General features: G+C 40.7%; 1 protein-coding gene and 1 pseudogene across 1 annotated transcript in view; one reads left to right on the forward strand and one right to left on the reverse strand.

Annotated features, from left to right (window-relative positions):
• Positions 1–8990: 8990 nt before the first annotated feature.
• The window catches only part of tmem115 (transmembrane protein 115), a 29108-nt gene continuing 14248 nt past the window's right edge, over positions 8991–23850 (reverse strand). The window contains exon 2 of the mRNA XM_059944496.1: positions 8991–10886. Within this exon, the coding sequence (XP_059800479.1) occupies positions 10694–10886 (193 nt within the window). The 3' untranslated portion in view covers positions 8991–10693. The remainder of the gene's footprint in view (positions 10887–23850) is intronic.
• On the forward strand, positions 14310–16236 carry LOC132377960 (kelch repeat and BTB domain-containing protein 4-like; annotated as a pseudogene).

The following is a 23850-nucleotide window of genomic DNA, read 5'->3' on the forward strand; positions in this document are numbered from 1 at the left end:
CCCGACCAATCAGGAAACTACCAATTTTCACTTGGCCTTCACAGGTGTCTGTGGCAGCACATTCCAAAGATTCATCACTCATTAGTTAAAAAATTCCTCCTTACCTCAGTTTTAAAGGGTTATCCCTCAATTTTGTCGCTGTGCCCTGTAGTTCTAGACACCCCCAGCACAGGAGACATCCTCTCCACATCCACCTTTCAACATTTACTTTCAACCTTTGGTAGGTTTCAATAAGATCCCCACATATTCTTCTAAGTTCCAGTGAGCACAGTCCCAAAGCTGCCAAACACTCCTCATGTGTTTTCATTGCTGAAATCATGTTCGTGAACTTCAATGACTACACATCCTTTCTGAGATATGGGGCCCAAAACTGTTGGCAATAATCCAAGTGCAGCCTCTCCAGTGTCTTATAAAGCCTCAATACTATCACTTGCTTTTATATTCAATTCCCCTGAAATGAATGCCGACATTACATTTGCCCACCACAGTCTCAACCTGTAAATAAACCTTCTGGGAGTCTTCCAGGAGAACACCCAAGTTCCTTTGTGCCTCAGATGTTTGAACACTGATACTGCTGGTACGTCATCATTGTTATTATTTTTCTCCCTAGCTCAATCAACTCAAGATGACAAAATCTTGGCTGCAGAACTGTGTATCATGCTGTGAAGTGTTGATTGTGGAGTAAAAGTTGACAAAGAAACACACAGTGACTCATTGGTAGTGAAAGGTGTAACATATGGGAAAACTAAAGCAAAAGCTCTGTGTGAAAATATTCTAGCACCGTATTCTGCATGTGGAGTATATCAAAGAAAATGGCTTGCCCTTTTCAGTAGCAACTGATGCTTCAAAGGCGCAACAGTGTTTCCCAATATTTCTGAGATACTTTTATTTTGAGAAGGGAGTGCAACATGTGTTACTTGACTTTTACAGCGATAACAATGAATCACCAGAGGACATAACAAATAGGCTACTGGTTAGAGACATCAGGTCTGGATCTGAAAAGATCCAAGATGGCAGCGCGACGCAGCTTGCAGCAGCCACTCCAGAACTGATTATCTGTTATTTGTGAAGTGGGGTGCTGTGTGCAATCATAATCGATTGAAAACAGACGTGGAAGCATGGAGAAACATTGGGAAAGTCCAGGAAGACCTTCTTCATTGCTGCTGCTGCGAGGTTCGGGGCTCTGCTGGGAAGAACAGGCCCCCAGTCCTCGGGGTCACATTGCCAATGGCCATTGGCGGGGCTGTCTTAATACACTCGGCAGAGGATGGTGCTCAGAGAAGCTGTGCCGGAGGGGATGATCGTCGGCTCAGAGGTTCGACGGACTCGGAGTCCTTTCGATGGACTTAGGTTGCTTTCCATGTGTGCTGCGCCTGCGAGGCTGGTTTTGACAGAGCTTCCTTTATTGAGGCTGAGTCGGGCGGTGCCTTGGAAGTCCATAGCGGGGGTACTCCCTTCTGCTGCCGGTGTGGGATGGCGAGTCTGTTGGGACCCTGGGGACTTGTGGAAACTGTGGTGATTTCTTTTGAACTTACAGTCCTTAAACATCTTTGGACTATTTTTACTGTGCCCATAGTCTGTTTTTTTTTTAATCAATTATGATATTGTTTGCACTGAACAATATGTTGTACTTATGTGGTTTTGTGCAGGTCTTGTAGCTTTAGTTTTTGGTCTTGTTTTTGTCTTGTGGATTTGGAGCTCCTTTCCGGGGAACGCGCTAAGACAGTAGCGCGATATTAATACGCAGCAGCCTCTCCAGACTCTGGATTAGGGATTGCCAAACGTTACGTGGATTTTCTGGTGTAGTCTGTTTTGTCATATGCTTTTGTGATATCATTCTGGGGGAACATTGTCTCATTTTTTTTTAAACTGCATTGCATTTGTGGTTTCTAAATGACAATAAACTGAATCTGAATAAAGTGTCTGTATGCACTGCTGACAATCCACAACACTGTTTATCAAAAACTGAAAATGGCTCCAAAGAACTTTATTGCTCCAAATTGTCTGGCCCATATCTTGTACAATGCAACAAGATTTACATAGAAACAAAGAAAACCTACAGCACAATACAGACCCTTCAGCCCACAAAGTTGTGCCAAACATGTCCCTACCTTAGAAATTACTAGGCTTACCTATAGCCCTCTATATTTCTAAGCTCCATGTACCTATCCAAAAGTCTCTTAAAAGACCCTATCGTATCCACCTCCACCACCATTGCTGGCAGCCAATTCCATGCACTCACCAATCTCTGTGTAAAAAACTTACCCCTGACATCTTCTCTGTACCTACTTCCAAGCACATTAAACCTGTGCTCTCTCATGCTAGCCATCTCATGCCTGGGAAAAAGCCTCTGGATATCTACACGATCAATGCCTCTCATCATCTTGTACATCTCTCATCCTCCATCGCTCCAAGGAGAAAAGGCCGAGTTCACTTAACCTATTCTCATAAGGCATGCTCTCCAATCCAGCCAACATCCTTGTAAATTTCCTCTGAACATTCTTCCTTTGGGTGGGGGAGTCTAAGATCAGAAAATGCAGCCTCAGAATAGAGGGATGACCATCCATTTAGAACAGAGATAGAGGAATTTCTTTAGTCAGAGAATATTTAAGGCAGATGTTGATAGATTTTTGAAGGGATAAGGGGAGAAGGCAGAAAAGGGAAGTGGATCAACCATGATGAAATGGTGGAGCAGAGTCGATCTAACCCTTCATCTTAATCTAGTTTTAAAGAGTATTGCTTTTGATCAAACTAGTTGACTTAGTGATAGATATTGTGCTCCCTGCATCCCGAGTACATTTTGTGCTTTTGCTAATTTTGGTGTTCCTTTCTAAGTATTATTTTAAAGAGTGGAGAAGTATGGTATAAAGTAAATGTAGTGGTAAATCATTTTAACAGGCAATTGAAAAATCAGACTACAATTTCATTAGCAAAGAAAGCAATCTGGTATAATAATTCTGTAGCTTTTGCTCTACCAGGCTAGGTTGTTGGTATATTTGTTTCTGTTATTTCAATTTTTGAAGGTAAAGCCTGAAACACATGAAATCAAAAAGAATGGAATACACATGGAACCTCTGATCCCCTAAAAAAATTTCTCAAATGTTCCATTTCTGTGACAATGACTTCATTAGCATGTTAGGAATTACAGGGAAAACCTGATGTTCCCTTATTCTATGTGTGGAGCCAAAAGTCAAGGGGAGATGTTGAACAATTTCTTTTCTTTGGTATTCACGAAGGAGAAGGATATTGAATTGTGTAAGGTAAGGGAAACAAGTAGGGTAGTTATGGAAACTATGATGATTAAAGAAGAGGAAGTACTGGCGCTTTTAAAGAATATGAAAGTGGATAAATCTCTGGGTCCTGACAGGATTTTCCCTAGGACCTTGAGGGATGTTAGTGTAGAAATAGCAGGGGCTCTGACAGAAATACTTCAAATGTCATTAGAAACAGGGATGGTGCTGGAGGATTGGCATATTCCTCATGTGGTTCAACTGTTTAAAAAAGGGTTCTAAAAGTAAAGCTAGCAAGTATCGGCCTGTAAGTTTGACATCAGTGGTGGGTAACTTAATGGAAAGATGTTATATATAATTATCTAGATAGACAGGGTCTGATTAGGAACAGTCAACATGGATTTGTGCATGGAAGGTCATGTTTGACAAATCTTATTGAATTTTTTGAAGAGGTTACTAGGAAAGTTCCCGAGGGTAAAGCAGTGGATGTTGTCAATACAAGGTTCCACACGGAAGGTGAGTTAGGAAGGTTCAATCGTTAGGTATTAATATTGAAGTAGTAAAATGGATTCAACAGTGGCTGGCTGGGAGATGCCAGAGAGTAGTGGTGGATAACTTTGTCAGGTTGGAGGCTGGTGACTAGTGCTGTGCCTCAGGGATCTGTACTGGGTCTGGTATTTATTAAGAATAGAGTACAGAGATTTACTAGAACGTTACCATAAATTCCGGTGTATAAGCCGAGAATTTGGCCCTTAATTTTGGTCCTAAAATTCGGGAGTCGGCTTATACAGAGGGTGCCAACTTTGGAAAAACGAATACACGGAAGATAGGTCGTATTGATTGGCTGTTTTTGAATCAAATTGGTTCCACTGTCAACACATAAATTCTTTGGTTTGTTTAAACTCATATCTAGTGGCTGGACCACGGACATCAAACCACCGGGGATGACAGCAATGTCCGTATTTTCAGCTTTCAACGCTGCTTTTGTCTCACCTGACAAGTGCGCTTTGAACATTGTCCCAGACAAGTAGCAATCTTTCCTTCCTGACACCTTTGGGACATCAACACCACACCTCTTTAACCCACTTCAAGCAACCCACTTCGTCCATCCAGCAGTGTTCTTGAATGTAAACAACACCCCATGGGAATTTTCTGAGCAATCTTTGCTTTTTGTCTCAACATAAGATCATGTCTATTCATAAATCGGGTGCACCAATTTCGTGTAGTTTTGAAATTTTCACTGACCTCATGGTGTTTTTCCTCCCATTTCAACGCTTGAACTTGAATCTTTTCTCTGGTAACAATGTATCCAGACGATCGCTGGTGATTCACTTTTTCTTCCAGTTCTGGTCACTAGCATGTTTTCCCACAGTTTGCATATTTTGTCTTTGGCATTTCCCTCAGTGTGTCCTCTGCCTTTCTATTCTCTCATTTGTTTCTTGTTTATATTAAACTTCTTAGCAGCTGCAGAATTATTCGTTCCTTTAGCAAAATCAACAACCTTCAGCTTGAAGCCAGCATCATATCGCATTTGTTTTAATCTTTCGTACATGGTGGTTGCAAACTCAATACTGAGTACACGTACTGATCCCACCACCTCGTGTTATGTTTTAACAAGATTATGACGGGCACTAAATGGTTTCATGGGGGGGGGGGTTACATTTCAGAGGATTCTTGTCCATTGGAAAATTTCTCTCCCAGATTTATTTATTAAGAATTCACCTATAACACTCTACAATGTGTAGCCGTGTTTTCTTAGCAGGTACTGCTTCACAAAATTTCCAGGGTCCGGATCCGGCAAAGCTGAGTACTGGCATGTGAGATCTTGTTATCTTTTCTGGTTAAATCAAAAACCTCTACTAAAGGGGTCGGCTTATACAAAGGTAACATGAAAAAGTCACTTTTTTTAACCTTGAAAATGTGGGGGGGGGGGGGGGGGGGTCGGGGGTCAGCTTATACTCCGGAATATACTGTACCTGGTTTCAGCACCTACGTTACAGAGAAAGGTTGAACAAGTTAGGTCTTTATTCTTTGGAGCATAGAAGGTTGAGTGGGGACTTGATAGAGGTATTTAAAATTATGAGGGGGCTAGATAGAGTTGACATGGATAGGCCTTTTCCATTGAGTGGGGAGATTCAAACAAGAGGACATGAGTTGAGAGTTAGGGGGCAAAAGTTTAGGGGTAACACAAGGGGGTATTTCTTCACTCAGAGTGGTAGCTGTGTGGAACAAGCTTCCAGCAAAAGTGGTAGAGGCAGATTCGATATTGTAATTTTAAAAAATTGGATAGGTATATGGACAGGAAAGGAATGGAGGGTTATGGGCTGAGCACAGGTCAGTCGGACTAGGTGAGTGTAAGCGTCGACACTGACTAGAAGGGCCGAGGAGGCCTGTTTCCATGCTGTAAGTGTTATATGGTTATATGGGTGTGTATTTCCTGTGTTTCCGAACTGTTTCTAGAAATTTCAGCCATTGCTGCCATCATCCCTACCAGTGTCTCTGATCAATTTTGGCCAGTTCCTCTCTCATGCTTCTGTAATTCCCTTACTTCATCTGACTTTAGCTTCTTAAGTTGTAGGGTGAAATCTATTTTAGGATACTGACCCGTAAGATTTCCTCTACCTGAAGTTGAATTGAATGCCATGAAACAGTTTCACTTAACCTCATTATTAGGAGCTTCTTTACCTGTACACTGGCCAAAATTACTAATTTAAATTCATATCCTGTGATTAAACAGTCATTACGAATTTGGTTCCAGTTTCGTAACTTTTTTTAATCTTAAAATATTTAAGCTTTTTAGTTTAATTTATCAAAATTATTTATTTAAACCTTCATTAAGTGATCCTACTATTCTTTTTTGGAGGAATAATGGGGCTTATTCCTTCATGGATCTGTTCCAGGATGGCCGATTAATGTCTTTTGAGAAATTAGTAACTAAATACTTTCATATTCACATTTCCTGCAATATCTTCGGGTCAGACACTTCTTACAAAAAAAAACTTAAGTAATTTTCCATATATACAAGATTCTGACCGGTTAGCTATTTTTTAGAAATGAATCCTTTATTGAAGGGTTTTATTGAGAAAATGTATAATTTATTGTTAGAACAGCACAATTACCCTTCACTTAAGATTAAGCAAGATTGGGAGAGAGAGCTTAACATGACCCTGATAACAGAAGATTGCTTGCGGATTTTGAAGTTGGTTAACTCTTCTTCGATCTATACCAATCACTCTCTAGTTCAATTTAAAATTATACATCGTTACTATTTAACAAAGGAGAGGCTGTCTAAAATGTTTTTTAATGTTGATAGTCAATGAGACAGATGTAAAACCGAGACCGCTACATTGACCCATATGTTTTGGTCGTGTTCTGTACGGAAACATTTTTGAAAGTTTATTTTCTCTACAATTTCTAAAGTTTTAAAAATTAATTTACAACCTAATAAATTTGGTATAGTCCCGCAATATATTCATGGTATTTCTCCATCAGACCAACATGTAATTGCATTTGTTACATTATTGGCCAGAAGGGCTATTTTGTTGAAATGGAAAGAGGTTTCTGCTCCTACATTGATACAATGGCTCTCTCAGGTGATGTTATGTCGTAGTTTAAAGAAAATCAGAAGTTGAACTTTCGATCCTCGATTTGATTTTGAGAAAAGGTGGGGTTCATTCGCCCGCTACCATCATCTGATTTGAGTTAATTAATATGGTTTCCTTCCAATTTTCTTTTTTTTTTATATAAATGGATTTAAGTTGGCGGATTGGTATTTTTTCTCTGTGGAAGCTTGTTATGATGTATAGTTCCGGGATTGTGCTCCCAATAGGTTGTTTTTGGTTTTTTAAGTCTTTGCTGAGAAGTGGTCCATATATCGTGGTGAATCTTTACCATGCGGTATTATGCAATGGGGGATAGGTGGTAGAAAAGAAGGGGAAGATTTGTAGAAGGTATGGTGATCCTGAGATGCCCAATCATCAAGATCCTCCTCTCAGCCTTACCAGTGTAGTCTAAAGGAAAGCTTATGAAGCAATACACTTGGCACCAGCTTGGCTGCTGGAGCCGTCGGAAGGATGCTCAATGACATGCGTTGCCTTAGGGTCTCCACTCTGGATTTACTCCTGTTGCTTTCTCTCTTCCGAGGCTGCCCACAAGGCAGTGTGGCTACTTACCCATAGTTGGGGATCTGGTCCACAAGCACCAGGATGTGTCCACACCAGTGGGCCTACATGCTACGTGTGCAGGGGCCAGACCTCTTCCCCGTCCTCTGTAGTTCAGCCTGAGTCTGAAAAGAGTTCAGTTTCTGTGTATTGCCAACGAGGAGGCACTATATGAGACTTGCAGTTGCCAAGGCTATGTACTGGCAGGGACAGGCATGCATTCAGCTCTTTTTTAGAAGACTGCTAGCCAGTGGTGGAAGCTGGAAGTGAGTGACAGCACTACACTACAGTACTAGATGTATCACAACCATTTTGACTTTCTTATATAACTATATATATTCAGTGAATTTTAGAGTAATTAACACTGGCACAGTTTTTTCTATATTTTTTTTAAAAGCTTTAGTCTTTCAGTAGCATGTGTCATGCTATTTAAATCTGGCTATTTTATAGGTTAATTGTTATTTATTAATGGAATCCTGTGATCTCTAATTAGAGTACAAGACAACCATGACTACTTTTTAGTAGTCTGAATGCTTCTTCTTCACTCATGGAACACTCATTCTCGACTTCCAAAGAACCTTTGGATCACAAACACATCAGGATCTAACAACACTGTACATTGAGCACTTTCCAAATAGTCCTATAGATGACATCCACTTAATAGGAAACTTAGAGGCGCATTGCATCAAGCAAGATCAATAAACTTAAATTAAGAAAAAAGTAAACTGCTGCAAATGCACAGTGGGTAGGAGTTGCTGTAATTTCCACAGATGCTGCCTGCCTTGCTGAGTGTTTCCTGCATCAGCAATTTGTGTGATTTGCATTTGGTATTGGTGCATTAAGCCAACCTCGCCTGACACTGGTCTCAACTGAGACTGGCTATACAGTGCAGCCCAAGTTTAGGATCATTGCTTGTATTCCTTAAGCTATTGTAAAACAGAGATTAATTTGGTTGACAAACTAGAATATAGAATTGTGCACTAATTAATTTCACATGAACTTGTGACACTGTGGAATGTTTGTTAATTATTGTGATTTTTTTGTGCTACAACTGAGGCTGATCTACAAATAATGTGCTTGTATTTATCTTATTTTCATCTCTGCTATCAGACACAGTCACACAACTATGCAACTTTCCAATTTTTTTCTGGTTAATTTAATTAAAATAAGATGTTTGATCATTATAGTTGTATTTTTGTAAAACTCAATTTTCTAGCATCAGACACCCAAGAAAAGCAAATTATGGTTTGTTACGCTAGTTAGGAAATCTAAAGCATCAGCCAAGGGTGTGAAACTAGAGTAACATCTAGGTTATAAAAGACAGGGACACCATTCCAGCTTCATTAAAGGCCATAAATGAACTAGCTGATATTTAATAACATCAACAATATCCAAGATTTTAGTGTCAAAAGTATTTACTGACATTTTACCAATAAGAACTTTTCCCTCCAGATAAAGCAATAACTAAATTGAAACAAAGTGGAATTGAACTTGTGTCCTCTGGATTATTAGTCCAAAAGAACTCTCCACTGTACCATACCCCATGACTTCAGAACAAAAAGAAAATAAGTACTTGAGCACTTTGAGGGGGTATGAAAAGTGAACACAAGACTGCAAAGTTTATTGGACTGACCTACATGATGATACACTTGAATAAAAAGAAACCTTCAATTTAAGTGAAACCCAGCAGGCAAGAGCAGTGTTTTTTTAATAAATGCTACTCTGATTAAAAAGCACAACATTAAGGTAATGTCAATTCACCTGCAGAAAACGGAAATAAAACATTAAATCACTTAGATGAAACTAATACTGGTTCGTTAAGAATCTTACATTAAAGTATCTTGCACATTTAAATGTATTAAAAATGATAACTACTTCCAACTGATTTGCCACGATGATTATCAAATATAGATAAAGTTAGGATGCTGCTGGTACAGCAGCAGGATGCAGAAATCTACCAGTGTACGTTCATGTTATAGAAAGTACTGGACTGGACGAGGTGGCTTTGTCAACACTTAAATGGGGGCTCTGCAAAACCAATACATTTTTTGTATTGACCATAATCTACTTCATAGAGATCTCAGCATCTGTCATTACAGGAGCTTTATTGAAATTTGTGAAATTGTTTGCTAGTCAAACCACCCCTGGATGAACCTTTGGATTGGCCATAACTTGCTGACCCATTTCAATACGAGATGCAAGTTTTTTTTATATATACACAGGTAACAAAAATAAGGAACTTTATCTTGTTAAAAGACCTTTGTCAATAAGTTTGTATGAGTTTCCAGAAACTTCCACGATCCTTTTTACAATTAGAGGATTCAGAATACTATACACTAAATCAGTGTAGCTCCAGATATACATAACAATTGCTTTTAGAATTTAATGCAGAAATTTCAGAACCAACACCAACAATTAGCTAGCCCTTTTATTAGGCGATTTTCAAACATATCAAATGGTGAGGCGCAAAGGGGGAGGCACAATTTTGCTCCCCAGGGAAAATCCATTTAAAGCAATTTTTACTTAGGAACATATTGTTAAAGATAACAGAAGAGAAAATGATGGCAGAAAAGGAAACTCAATAAACAAATAAGGGGTTCTAAGGAGAAACAAACTACCTTACATGACCAAAATACATGTTCGCTATTATAGCAAAATGTATGCTGGAATGTTACTAGTCTTGCAAAACATGAAAGCAGAAAAAGTGTGAAAATAAAACTGCAAAAGGTGAATCCAATCCAATAACAGAGCTCCAGAGTTGGAAAACTAGTGCCACAAGATACCTGTATTTTTCCCCACAGGTAGCAAGCTGCTCCAAACTAGAGGGATACACTTTTTTTTTTGGCACAAAGACAATCTGGGGCCAAAGCTGTGGATTTGCTCCATTCCTTTTGATCTCAATGATAACATAGCTCCTTTTACCCCTGCCCTCCTCTCCTAGCCACCATTGCAATTATACCATTAGTATCTGCTCCTTCTAATCAGAAAAGGACACTTCAAAATAAAACTGTAAATTAATATATTTTAAGAACTAACAGCAAAGATTGTATCTAATTCAACACCAGTTCAAATGCCACCTCTAACTGTTCAGCCACCAGTAAGAGTTAGAAAACATCAAATCCTGAAATGCGGCTATGAACATCACAGCTGCACGGGCATTTATAGTCTTTTACTGACAAATCTATTTTCCATACAGATTGTAAGTGCTGGAGTTGAATAGTTTAAAGTACTGATGCTTATCTGTGCAGCATTAAACCCTCTTTCACTTCAGCCCAATTGGACAAGTCATTCATTAACGGTCTTCTAAGATCCTGATGAAAGACCTGGGAACACACTTTGTTCTGCTGCTCCAGAATCATCTCCATCACTCCTGCTGGTTTCTGGAAATAAAGGCATTTCAGACAAATCATCTTTGTCATCTTCATCCATACTAGGCCATGCTGCTTGGTCTTCAACACGTTTCAGCCGCTCATTAAGAGCTTTCAACGCCAACTGTCTGAAATTAAACCAAAAATATCAGGTTATACAAACTATATGAAGTAATTGAAAATTTTCAGATCCAATGAACCGGAGCAGGGGAGACCAGGTTCAGATACTAGCACCAACCAATTCTAATTCTTGAACAAACTACTATTTTCTATTAAATGTTTTCCAATAAATACAGACAAAGCTTAATCCTAATGCAATCCAAGGAAGATCTATGCAAAGTAATAAGAAAGTATCCAGGAGCTGAGCAGTTGACACTTATACCTGCTCCACTGATCAATGACATCATGGCTGTCTGCTTCCCACTTGTCTTTTTTGGCAGTGACTTACCCTTAATGTCTGAAAGTGTATTGATCTGTATTGAATGACCAATCTTACTCTTGAGACTAACTCAGCCAGGATTGAATATCATCCATATTCTCATCTTCTCAAACCCCATAAAAAAATTAGTATTTTAACTCAGAACATACCTCATTCTTCTACTAATATAAGCATGGTCAACTAATTTCTTTATTGTCAACCTCCCTATCCAAGAATCAATCTGGTGAACCATTGCCATCCTATCCATTGCTTTTTCTAATCTGAGTTTAGAACCTGGGACCATGGTCTTGAAGATGTAAACCACATAGGATTGACATGGAGACACAAGGGGTAGTAAATATTTGCAAACTTTGCTCTCTTCCCATGTCAAGTATTAATTTCAATCAGTTTAGACCATAAGATATAGGAGAAGTAGGCCATTCAGCCCATCAAGTCTGCTCTGCCATTCAATCATGGGCTGATCCAATTCTTCCAGTCATCCCCACTCCCCTGCTTTCACCCCATAACTTTTGATGGCCTTGCTAATCATGAACCCATCTCTACCTTAAATACACCCAATGACTGCCTCCACAGCCACTCGTGGCAACAAATTCCACAAATTTACCACCCTCTGACTAAAAGGACGTCAGTTCTAAAAGGACGCCCTTCAATCCTGAAGTCATGCTCTCTTGTCCTAGAATCCCTTACCATGGGAAATTCTGCCATATCTAATCTGTTCAGGCCTTTTAACATACGGAATGTTTCTATGAGATCCCCCCTCATTCTCATGAATTCCAGGGAATACAGCCCAAGAGCTGCCAGACAGTTCTCATACAGTAACCCTTTCATTCCTGGAATCATTTTTGTGAATCTTCTCTGAACTCTCTACAATGTCAGCATATCCTTTCTAAAATAAGGAGCCCAAAACTGCACACAATACTCCAAGTGTGGTCTCACAAGTGTCTTATACAGACTCAACATCACATCCCTCCTCTTATATTCTACACCTCTAGAAATGAATGCCAACATTGCACTCGCCTTCTTCACAACCGACTCAGCCTGGAGGTTAACCTTCAGGGAATCTTGCACAAGGACTCCCAAGTCCCTTTGCAGCTCTGCATTTTGAATTCTCTCCCCATCTAAATAATAGTCTGCACGTTTATTTCTTCCAAAGACCATGCACTTTCCAACATTGTATTTCATTTACTACTTCCTAGCCCATTCCCCTAAATTATTTAAGTCTCACTGCAGGCTCTCCGTTTCCTCAACATTACCAGCTCTTCCACCTACCTTTGTATCATTGGCAAATTTAGCCACAAATCCATTAATACTATAGTCTAAATCGCTGACATACATCATTTAATTTTTCTTAATTTTTCTAACTCGCTTATCTGTTTGACATCTTCAACCTGCTCAATGAACTCAATTTGTCACTTCAGGGGAGAATGACAACTCTCTTCAAGTTGGTACATAAAGTGACTGTTTTCAAAGCTAAACTGGAACTGTGAGGACAGCGAGTGGACAGGGACATATTTGACAGTTTGGGAGAGACTGAGCCGTCCTTCTCACAGCTGGTGCGCAATCACCTATCTTCGCTGTCGACAGAATTCGAGCGTTAATTCCCAACTGCAAATGACCCAAGACATGCAAAGGAATGGGTCCGTGACCCATTTGTGAATGTCCCCAGTGAATCATCCATGTCAGTGCAGGAAGATCAACTTCTCGAGCTTGCAAATGACAGTGGGCTAAAAAGTATGTTTGACATAAATCTCTGCCGGCATTCTGGATCAAAGTCAAGTCTGAATATCCTGAGATAGCTACGAAAACACTGAAAACGTTGCTTCCATTTCCAATATAATATCTCTGGGAAGCAGGTTTTCTGCAATGAACGCAACAAGACTAAAATGTGGAATGGGCTGGACATAAAGAACCCCCTTCCAGTATTGCTGTCTCCCATCACCCCTTGATGGGACCGTCTTGTTGCAGGGAAACAAGCCCGGGGCTCCCACTGATTCAGTGATATTGGTGGTGCAATGATTTTATATGTTCATATGAGGAAAATATGTCCTGTGTGTTTAATATCCAAACGCTACTTAAAATGTTATGATGCTATTGACTTATGAGTTATAATTGACTTACCACATGTGAGGAAAATATGCACTGTGTTTAATATTATATTTGTTAGATAAACCCTTTTAGAAATGAAATTGAGTGTATTAGCCACTTATAAGTGACCTATAGTTGACTTATCACCTATATTCCGGTCGTGATTAACACCCCCTCCACCGTGGGCCGGTCCGCAAGAACGCAAGAATATTGTCAATATTAAACCGGTCCACGGTGCAAAAAAGGTTGGTGACCCCTGGTACAGAGGACACTTTCAAAAAGGTAGCATTCATCATTAAGGACCCCCATCATCCAGAACATCCCCTCTTCTCATTGCTACCATCAAGATGGTGGCATAGGAGCCTGAAGACACATGTTCAGTGCTTCAGGTACAGCTTCTTCCCCTCTGCCATCAGATTTCTGAATGGACAATAATCTTATAAACACTACCACACTTTTTTTTCTTTTTGCATGACTTAATTTAAAAATATATACACAATTCTTATTGTAATTTAGTTTTATGTATTGTACTGCTGCAAAATAACAAATTTCACGATATATACCGGAGATATTACAACTGATCCTGATGCTCTACTCATTGCTACCATCGTGGAGGAAGTACAGGAGCAGGAAGACATACTCAACATTTTTAGAATGGCGTTTTCCACTCCATCATCAGATTTCTGAATGGACAGCAAATCCATGCTCAATACCTCACTTATTTGCTCTTTTGTCTTAGGACATCCCAGCTCATACTGAATACAACAAATTCAATACAGCACAAAACAGTTACATTATAGCGTACCAATGGTTTGGGTAAAAATCTCCATCAATACAATGCTTGAAAGCAGTATCATATCTGATATCTCAGCTCAATTTTGAGCCACATAAAATCCAACCTGTGCTCCTTCAAAAAAAGTAGAAGCACAAAGTAGTAATAATATAAAAGGATACTCTTGGTGGATGTTTCAATGGCCATCACCAAGATTCTCCTGTCACCACTGACCTAATTAGCCGAGTCCTGAAGTACACTGCTGGGAGACATAGTCTATCATAGGTAATGAGAGAACCAATGTGAGGTGTAAATATGTAAAGTACTCCTCACCAATCCACCCAAAGCAGAGGCACACATCCAAGATAACACTGACAGAGGCAACTTTCTAAGAACTAGATAAGCGCATTGCTACACCAGCCACAACTCCACCACATTGCCAAGCACATCAAAGAACTGGATCCAGAAGCAGAAATACTCCTGCTACTCAGAAAAGACATTCTTAGGGTGCACCAAGTCAGGCAGCAGGTCAATGGACCACACGATGCCCCCTTCGCCCAACGCCTGGATCTGGGCTGGGTGGTGATAGGGGAGGTATGCCCTGGAAACGTACACAAACTGACAGTTAACATGCTCAAGACAATGTGCAAGAGAGTGGCTGCCATTCAATTTTTCAGCCCTCCACAAGCAAAGGCACAAGCATAGTCAAGTAACTGAAGAGAAACTGCGACAGTCAGTCTTCGCTCAAACTGAGCACGGTAATAAACTTGCTCCATCAGTGGAAGACACCACCTTCTTAAAAATAATGGACACAAAGGCTTTTAGAGATGAACCGAACAGCAGGGTCGCCCCACTACCATTCAGAGAACCATGCCAGTGCTTGCCAAACAACAAAGAGCAAACAGTCGTGGAGACCTGATGACTGTGCTCCAGCGATCAAGGACCTAGATCTAGGTGGAGAAAGCACACCCACACAAAGGAATTTGGGTCACCTTTAGGAGATCATGACCAACACATTCACGTTCTCCGTGCCTACCATCAACAAACCATTCACCTGCCGTGGAGTTCTCCCCACTATCAACAGTGCTTTCGATCCCCTGGGTCTACTGGCACCGGTTACGATCCAGTAAAGAGTCCTCCTCAGAGAAGTTACCTCCAAGCTCTCTAACTGGGACACTCCGCTACCAGAAGACAAGCTAAGCAGATGGGAGGCTTGGAGAGATTCACTTCAAGACCCAAGACAGCTTCATGTCCCACATGGTGTCCCCGCTCTCAGAAACCAGCCAAAGCAATAGAAACCTGGAGTGGTCATGACAAGGAAGAATGAGCACAATACTTTGAGAACCTGGTATCCAGTTTAAAGGAAATTGAAATTGTCCATATTTACCTAATTGGAAGACACTTGGACACACTCACTGGCAGTATCTTTGCACTGTGATGGTGATGCTATCAGTGTCAGTGGGCAAAGTCGATTGCGCCAGCAGATTACTGCTGCATGCGAGCATGGAAGTGACGGATGTGGAAATGCAACATGGAGACAATGGACTGGGAACAATGCGCATCACTGCCAAGAGATCATCTTCAGCACACGCTTGTATCCCAAGTGAAGATGCTATTTATTCATTGGTTGGGAAAACCCTTCAAGATACATCTTCCAGTGCTGTCATTATTATGTGGTCTGTGATCATGTGTGGGTTGAGACTAATCAGCTGGAGACTGCAATGTCTTGTGCTGCTGGTGTTAACCTTAATGGAACAATCTATCTACTGGGTGGGGAATAGAATGACCTGGACTTCTTTACCAAACCATCTGGTCTCATTCAGTGTTTTTGACACACGTTCCAGGACATGCCAGTTAAAGTCATATCACCTCCCCTTTACAGGCCATATGCATGCTGCTATTCACAAGGACCTGATTTTTATAGTAGCTGAGAGAGATCCTCTGGTATGTTACAATCTATTGTTTGACAGTTTCACCAGACTGCGCTTCCCTGTGCCTGTGGAGTCCTGTGCCCTCCCTGTGGAAGATTGCCAGCTGCAATGGGTGGTTTTATGTTTTCCAAGATAAGTGTAAAAAGGTGATGCCAGAACATTAAAACTGAATCCAGCCACATCTGTAGTATCAATCAATGATAAGTGGAATTGAGATATTGCTGACAAATTGGCAATTTCTTTTGGCGTGATTCTAACGAAGTACAGTAAACTGCAATTCTAAGATTTAATTTGTTGAGTGCACAGTTATTTTTTTAAAACTTCTGCAGATGACAACAAAATTTCAGTACTATGTTTGTTTTCTAAGATATTAATTGACCTAAACAATGTCAAACTATTGTCATGTTCTGTTCCAGACTGAGACCATTTGCAGAGGTAGTTGACTGATCTAGAGATTAAAGTTCTGTACCATGTTCATAGTGACCTTACAAAGGTCAGGTGGGGAGTGTGTTGCCCTTAAGCCATTTATTTAACTTTATTACATTTCAGCTTTAAATAATTTGTTTGTAACTATTTCTAGTTAAAGTTAAAGAAGAAGTTCATTGTCTGTGATGTATCGTGGCATGTGATAACATCACCCCTGTATTTGCAGTGTCTTGTGGGTAAGTTCCAGTACGGAGAAGGTGGAAAGGTGGGAGTGTGCGTGCAACATGACTGTGAAGAGCTCCGTGTCTACCCACAAAGAAACGTTATAGAAGCAACGCTGTAAGGTCATATGACAGTACTTGAAGTAAAAATATTAATGCGGATTCTGTTAAAGGAAGCGATGGTTGAAGCAGTGTGCGTGGTGGCTTTTCAATTTCAAACGTGGGAGCAGCTTGAGCCCGGCGATGGTTTGACGCAATCCCTCCCTCCCCTGGGCGGCTGAAGACTCTCGCTAAAAAAGAGCACATGTGGTCTCAAGAATGAAACAGATACTGTATATATTTTGAATTATTTTATCAACAGTTTTTACCATACATTAATGTGGAAGAGTGAACAGTAAACGATTAATCTTACTGCGACTCTGTCTTCATTGGCTGTAGTTTAACTTGGTGTTCAGTCAGAGTTTCAACACACGGCACGAGAATACTATACAGCCTGTTCAACCTCTCTATAACTCGGTCCCTCAAACGCTGACCTTGCAAATTTTTTCTGAACTCTTTCCTACTTAGTGGCATCTTTCCTATAACAAGGTGACTAAAATGGAACACAACACACCAAATACAGCCTCACTAACAAATTACAATGGAGACAGAAAATGCATGCCAAAATGACAATGGTACAATAGTCATGGGGGATTTCAATATGTAGGTAGATTGGGAAAATCAGGTTGGGGCTAGATCCAAACAGGGGGAATTTCTAGTATGCCCATGAAATGGCTTTTTAGAACCACTCATGGTTGAGCCCACTAGCGGACAAGCTATTAAGGAAATCTTACGGGTCAGTATCATAAGATAGATTTCACCCTACAACTTCAGAAGCTAAACTCAGATGTATCAGTATTACGATGAAGTAACGGAATTACAGAAGCATGAGAGAGTAACTAGACAAAATTGATCAGAGACACTGGTAGGGATGATGGCAGCAATGGCTGAAATTTCTAGAAACAATTCAGAAACACAGGAAATACACACCCATAACATATAACCATATAACAATTACAGCACGGAAACAAGCCATCTCGGCCCTTCCAGTCCGTGCCGAACGCTTACTTTCACCTAGTCCCACTGACCTGCACTCAGCCCATAACCCTCCATTCCTTTCCTGTCCATATACCTATCCAATTTTTTTTAAATGACAATATCAAACCTGCCTCTACCACTTCAATTGGAAGCTTGTTCCACACAGCTACCACTCTGAGTGAAGAAATTCCCCCTTGTGTTACCCCTAAACTTTTGCCCCCTAACTCTCAACTCGAGTCCTCTTGTTTGAATCTCCCCTACTTTCAATGGAAAAAGCCTATCCACGTCAACTCTATCTATCCCCCTCATAATTTTAAATACCTCTATCAAGTCCCCCCTCAACCTTCTATGCTCCAAAGAATTAAGACCTAACTTGTTCAACCTTTCTCTGTAACTTAGGTGCTGAAAACCCAGGTAACATTCTAGTAAATCTCCTCTGTACTCTCTCTATTTTGTTGGCATCTTTCCTATAATTCGGTGACTAGAACTGTACACAATACTCCAGATTTGGCCTCACCAATGCCTTGTACAATTTTAACATTACATCCCAAACTCCTATACTCAATGCTCTGATTTATAAAGGCCAGCATACCAAAAGCTTTCTTCACCACCACATGAGATTCCACCTTCAGGGAACTATCAACCATTATTCCTAGATCATTCTGTTCTACTGCATTCCTCAATGCCCTACCATTTACCATGTATGTCCTATTCTGATTAGTCCTACCAAAACGTAGCACCTCACTCTTATCAGCATTAAACTCCATCTGCCATCTTTCAGCCCACTCTCCTAACTGGCCTAAATCTCTGCAAGCTTTGAAAACCTACTTCATTATCCACACGCCACCTATATCTTAGTATCATCTGCATACTCACTAATCCAGTTTACCACTCCATCATCCAGATCATTAATATATATGACAAACAACATTGGACAGTACAGATCCCTGAGGCACACCACTAGTCACCGGATTCCAACCTGACAATTATCCACCACTGCTCTCTTGGCATTTCCCATCCAGCCACTGTTGAATCCATTTTACCACTTCAATATTAATACCTAACGATTGAACATTCCTAACTAACCTTCCGTGTGGAACCTTGTCAAAGGCCTTACTGAAGTCCATACAGACAACATCCACTGCTTTACCCTTGTCAACTTTCCTAGTAACCTCTTCAAAAAATTTAATAAGATTTGTCAAACATGACCTTCCACGCACAAATCCATGTTGACTGTTCCTAATAAGACCCTGTCTATCCAGATAATTATATATACCATCTCTAAGAATACTTTCCATTAAATTACCCACCACTGATGTCAAACTTACAAGCTGATAATTGCTAGGTTTACTTTTAGAACACTTTTTAAACAATGGAACTGCATGAGCAATACACCAATCCTCTACACCATCCCCATTTCTAATGACATTTGAAATATTTCTGTCAGAGCCCCTGCTATTTCTACACTAACTTCCCTCAAGGTCCTTGGGAATATCCTGTCAGGACCCAGAGACTTATCCACTTTCATGTTCTTCAAAAGCACCAGTACTTCCTCTTCTTTAATCATCATAGTTTCCATAACTACCCTACTTGTTTCCCTTACCTTACACAACTCAATATCTTTCTCCTTAGTGAATACCGAAGAAAAGAAATTGTTCAAAATCTCCCCCAATTCTTTTGGCTCCGCACATAGCTGTCCACTCTGATTCTCTAAGGGACCAACTTTATCCCTCACTATCCTTTTGCTATTAATATAACTGTAGAAACCCTTTGGATTTATTTTCACCTTACTTGCCAAAGCAACCTCATATCTTCTTTTAGCTTTTCTAATTTCTTCAGATTCTTTTTACATTCCTTATATTCCTCGAGCACCTCACTTACTCCATGCTGTCTATATTTATTGTAGATATCTCTCTTTTTCCAAACCAAGTTTCCAATATCCCTTTAAAACCATGGCTCTCTCAAACTTTCAACCTTTCCTTTCAACCTAACAGGAACATAAAGATTCTGTACCCTCAAAATTTCGCCTTGAAATGACCTCCATTTCGCTTTTACATCCTTCCCATAAAACAAACTGTCCCAATCCACTCCTTCTAAATCCTTTCGCATCTCCTCAAAATTGGCCTGACTCCAATCAAAAATCTCAACCCTGTGTCCAGTCCTATCCTTCTCCATAATTATATTGAAACTAATGGCATTGTGATCACCGGACCCAAAGTGCTCCCCAACACATACCTCTGTCACCTGACCTATCTCATTCCCTAACAGGAGATCCAACACTGCCCCTTCTCTAGATGGTGCCTCTATGTATTGCTGCAAAAAACTATCCTGCACATATTTTACAAACTCCAAACCATCCAGCCCTTTTACAGAATGGGCTTCCCAATCTATGTGTGGAAAATTAAAATTCCCACAATCACAGCCTCGTGCTTACTGCAAATATCTGCTATCTCCTTCAAATTTGCTCCTCTAACTCTTGCTCCCCATAAGGTGGTCTATAACACACCCCTATAAGTGTTACTACACCTTTCCATCCAATTCCATCCAAATAGTCTCCCTAGATCAGCCCTCTAATCTATCCTGCCAAAGCACTGCTGTAATATTTTCTCTGACAAGCAATGCAACACCTCCCCCTCTTGCCCCTCCGATTCTATCACACTTGAAGCAATGAAATCCAGTAATATTTAGTTGCCAAACACACCCCTCCTGCAACCATGTTCCACTAATCACTACAGCATCATTTCCAGGTATCAATCCATGCTCTAATCTCATCCACCTTTCTTACAGTGCTCCTAGTATTAAAATAAATGCATTTAAGAAATTCTCCACCTCTTATTCTCTTGTTTATCCCTAATGGTGCAAACAACTTTACTACTTTTTCTTCCTTCTCCCCTACATCTTCAGTCTGAGCGCTCCCCTTCTCTATCACCTGCCTATCCTCCCTCGCACATTGAATACAAGCTTTCTCTATTTGTGAACTAACCTCCTCTCTCCTAGTCTCTTCAAATTGATACCCACCTCCAACCATTCTAGCTTAAAGTCTCCCCAGTAGCCTTAGCAAATCTCCCCACCAGGTTATTGGTCCCCCTAGAATCCAAGTGTAACCTGTCCTTTTTGTACAGGTCACACCTGCCCCAAAAGAGGTCCCAATGATCCAGAAACTTGAATCCCTGCCCTCCAATCCCTCAGCCACGGATTTATCCTCCACCTCATTCTATTCCTATTCTCACTGTCGCGTGGCACAGGCAGTAATCCCAAGATTACTACCTTTGTGGTCTTGCTTTTCATCTTCCTTCCTAACTCCCTGTAGTCTTCTTTCAGGATCTCTTCCCTTTTTCTACCTATGTCATTGGTACCAATATGTACCACGACCTCTGGCTGTTCTCCCTCCCACCGCAGGATATCTTGGACATGATCAGAAACATCCCGGACTCTAGCACCTGGGAGGCAAACTACCATCCGAGTTTCTTTCCTGCGTCCACAGAATCGCCTGTCTGAACCCCTGACTATAGAGTCCCCTATCACTACTGCCTTCCTCTTCCTTTCCCTACCCTTCTGAGCCACAGGGCCAGACTGTGCCAGAGGCATGGCCACTGTCGCTTCCCCCAGGTGGGCTGTCCCTCCCAACAGCACTCAAACAGGAGTACTTATTGTCAAGGGGTACAGCCATAGGGGTACTCTCTGGTACCTGACTCTTCCCCTTCCATCTGCTGACTGTAACCCATTTTTCTGTCCCCCGTGGCCCCAGAGTGACCACCTGTCTGTAACTCCTCTCTATCACCTCTGTAACGTTCTCCTTCGCGTGTACTGATAACGCCGAATTCAACGTCGAGATAAACCAGTTAATAAGAACCAGATCGCAGTAAGATTAACCATTTACTGTTCACTCTTCATATTAACATATGGTGAAAACTGTTGATAAAACAATACAAGATTGATACAGTATTTGTTCCTTCCTTAATATCACATTTCAAGTGTAAATACTTGCAAAGGTGACTATAACTACATTACACTAAGGTGCAGTATACAGGGAGAGTTTACCTGCTCCATTGACTACTTTAAATACACTTCCATGCAAACTATCCGCGACTCTTTAACTAACGAAAGCATAAACATTATCTACCGTCGTTACTTCTAACAGGATCGGCATTAACATCTTAGTTCAATATATCGATTATCTATTGACTTACAGCGTTGCTCTCACTGTGATTTCTCATGCCTGCAAAACAACTTCTGCTCAGGTGAGCCTCGTGGTAAGCCCCCACCCTCGCGCTAATTTCAAACCGGTATTTTCCCACAAGACGCGGCAAAACCGGATGTGACGTCATCGCATGCCGATATATTTTACATGCAATGAATATACTTTAAACACTTCTAATTCTAACTAGAAAATACTATTGAATGAATTACTAAGCGAAAATATTATAAACTAAATAACTGTCGTAAAGACAGCACAACCTCCTTACTCTCCTTGACCAAATGGAGGTCATCAAGCTGCATCTTCAGTTCCCTAACATGGTCCCTTTGGAGTTGCATCTCAATGCACTGGGTGCAGATGTGGCTGTCCAGAACACCGGGAGACTCCAGGACCTCCCACATCTGTCACCGACCATGGAAAACCGGCCTCACACACGTACTACTTCCTTTTGCAATCAACAACTGCCTCACCTCGCCCTGTTACCACCGAAGCCCATTGAGCCGAAGCCCTTTCACTCTGCTGCCTCTCACTCCGCTGTCCACTGGATATGGTTGCCTTTTTAAACTGTTCATGCTCAACCGGCTAACATCATGCGCCTACGCAGTCTGGCCTCTCTCTTCTCCCGAGAACTCAATGTCTTCCAGCTGGAAATCCTTAGGTGCTCTCCCACTGCCTTCTTGTTCCGAATCTTTTGATGTGGATTCCAAGATGCTGATGCTTTCCTAATTGCCTTCAGTTCACATGGTAGCTCCAAAGAACGCATGGCTGTAAAACTTAACTTCTCTATTACACCTTTCCTTGATCTTTCTAACAAAGTGCCTCACTTCACACAGCCTCTAAATTTCAACTGTCATGCCTCTATGCATTCTACTAAAGTCTTGCAGTCTGGTTTATTCCTCCCACTTCCAAACTTTGCATCATCCACAAATTGAGATTTAGCTATGCATGCCTTGATCCAAGTTAGTTTTTACTGAAAACGAATGACCTACTCATGACAGTAAGGTACACGAGATGCAACAAGGTCGAAAGATCGACCGTAAAGTACTTTAACAAGTGATCAAGACTGCACAGAATATCATCAGGATGCAACTACAGATTGAAAACCACCTATATCCGCACTGCCGGGCTCACAGTATCGTGATAGACTTATCCCACTCTAGTAATCGCTTGTTCAGTCTCCAGTCATCCAGCAGGAGATGGAGAACATCTCTGCATGGACATCCAGACTGAAAAACAGTTTTTTCCCCCAGGGCTATCATGCAACTGAACAATGGCACGGCCACCCCCCCCCCCCCCCACTTACCATCACTGTGTCCAAAGGCACAGTGGACAGTCTCTAAGTACAATACATGGGCATGTGCAATATTTAGGTTTAGATATCAGAGCTCTTCGTATTTTTTAAATTTCAGCTTTAATTCTTGATACTATTTTGTATTTTTTTTAACAGGGGCATATGCAATACTTAAATGAGCAGCCACTTTTAATTGTAGAGTTGTTTGTTTTTAATTCAGTTGTAACTTAGATGTCAGTCTAAATAACTCAGACATTATTTTAAATATAGTCACTATGTTTTTGGTAATTGAATTGCCAGGATATGTTTTGCACTGAATGGAGTAGCACTGCAATTTTGTTATCTTGAGCATCGACAATAAAGCTCTAACTAATGAACTAATTTACATGCACTTTGACAGATGGGTTGTTTAGAGATAACACTGCTTTATGCATGGAAGATGGTGTTTACAAGTTTTTTTTGTTGTTGTTGTGGTAATAACCAAAAAGAACGATGAGTGCTGAATGTTAAGTATAATTTATAAGACCTTTTTAAAGTTCTTCACAGCCATGTGTGATAACAAATTCCACAGATTCACCACTCTCTGGCTAAAGAAATTCATCCTCATCTTCATTCTAAAAGGGCAGCCCTCTATTCTGAGTATGTTCTCTGG

This window comes from Hypanus sabinus, chromosome 19, assembly GCF_030144855.1.
Source record: "Hypanus sabinus isolate sHypSab1 chromosome 19, sHypSab1.hap1, whole genome shotgun sequence".
NCBI lineage: Eukaryota > Metazoa > Chordata > Chondrichthyes > Myliobatiformes > Dasyatidae > Hypanus > Hypanus sabinus.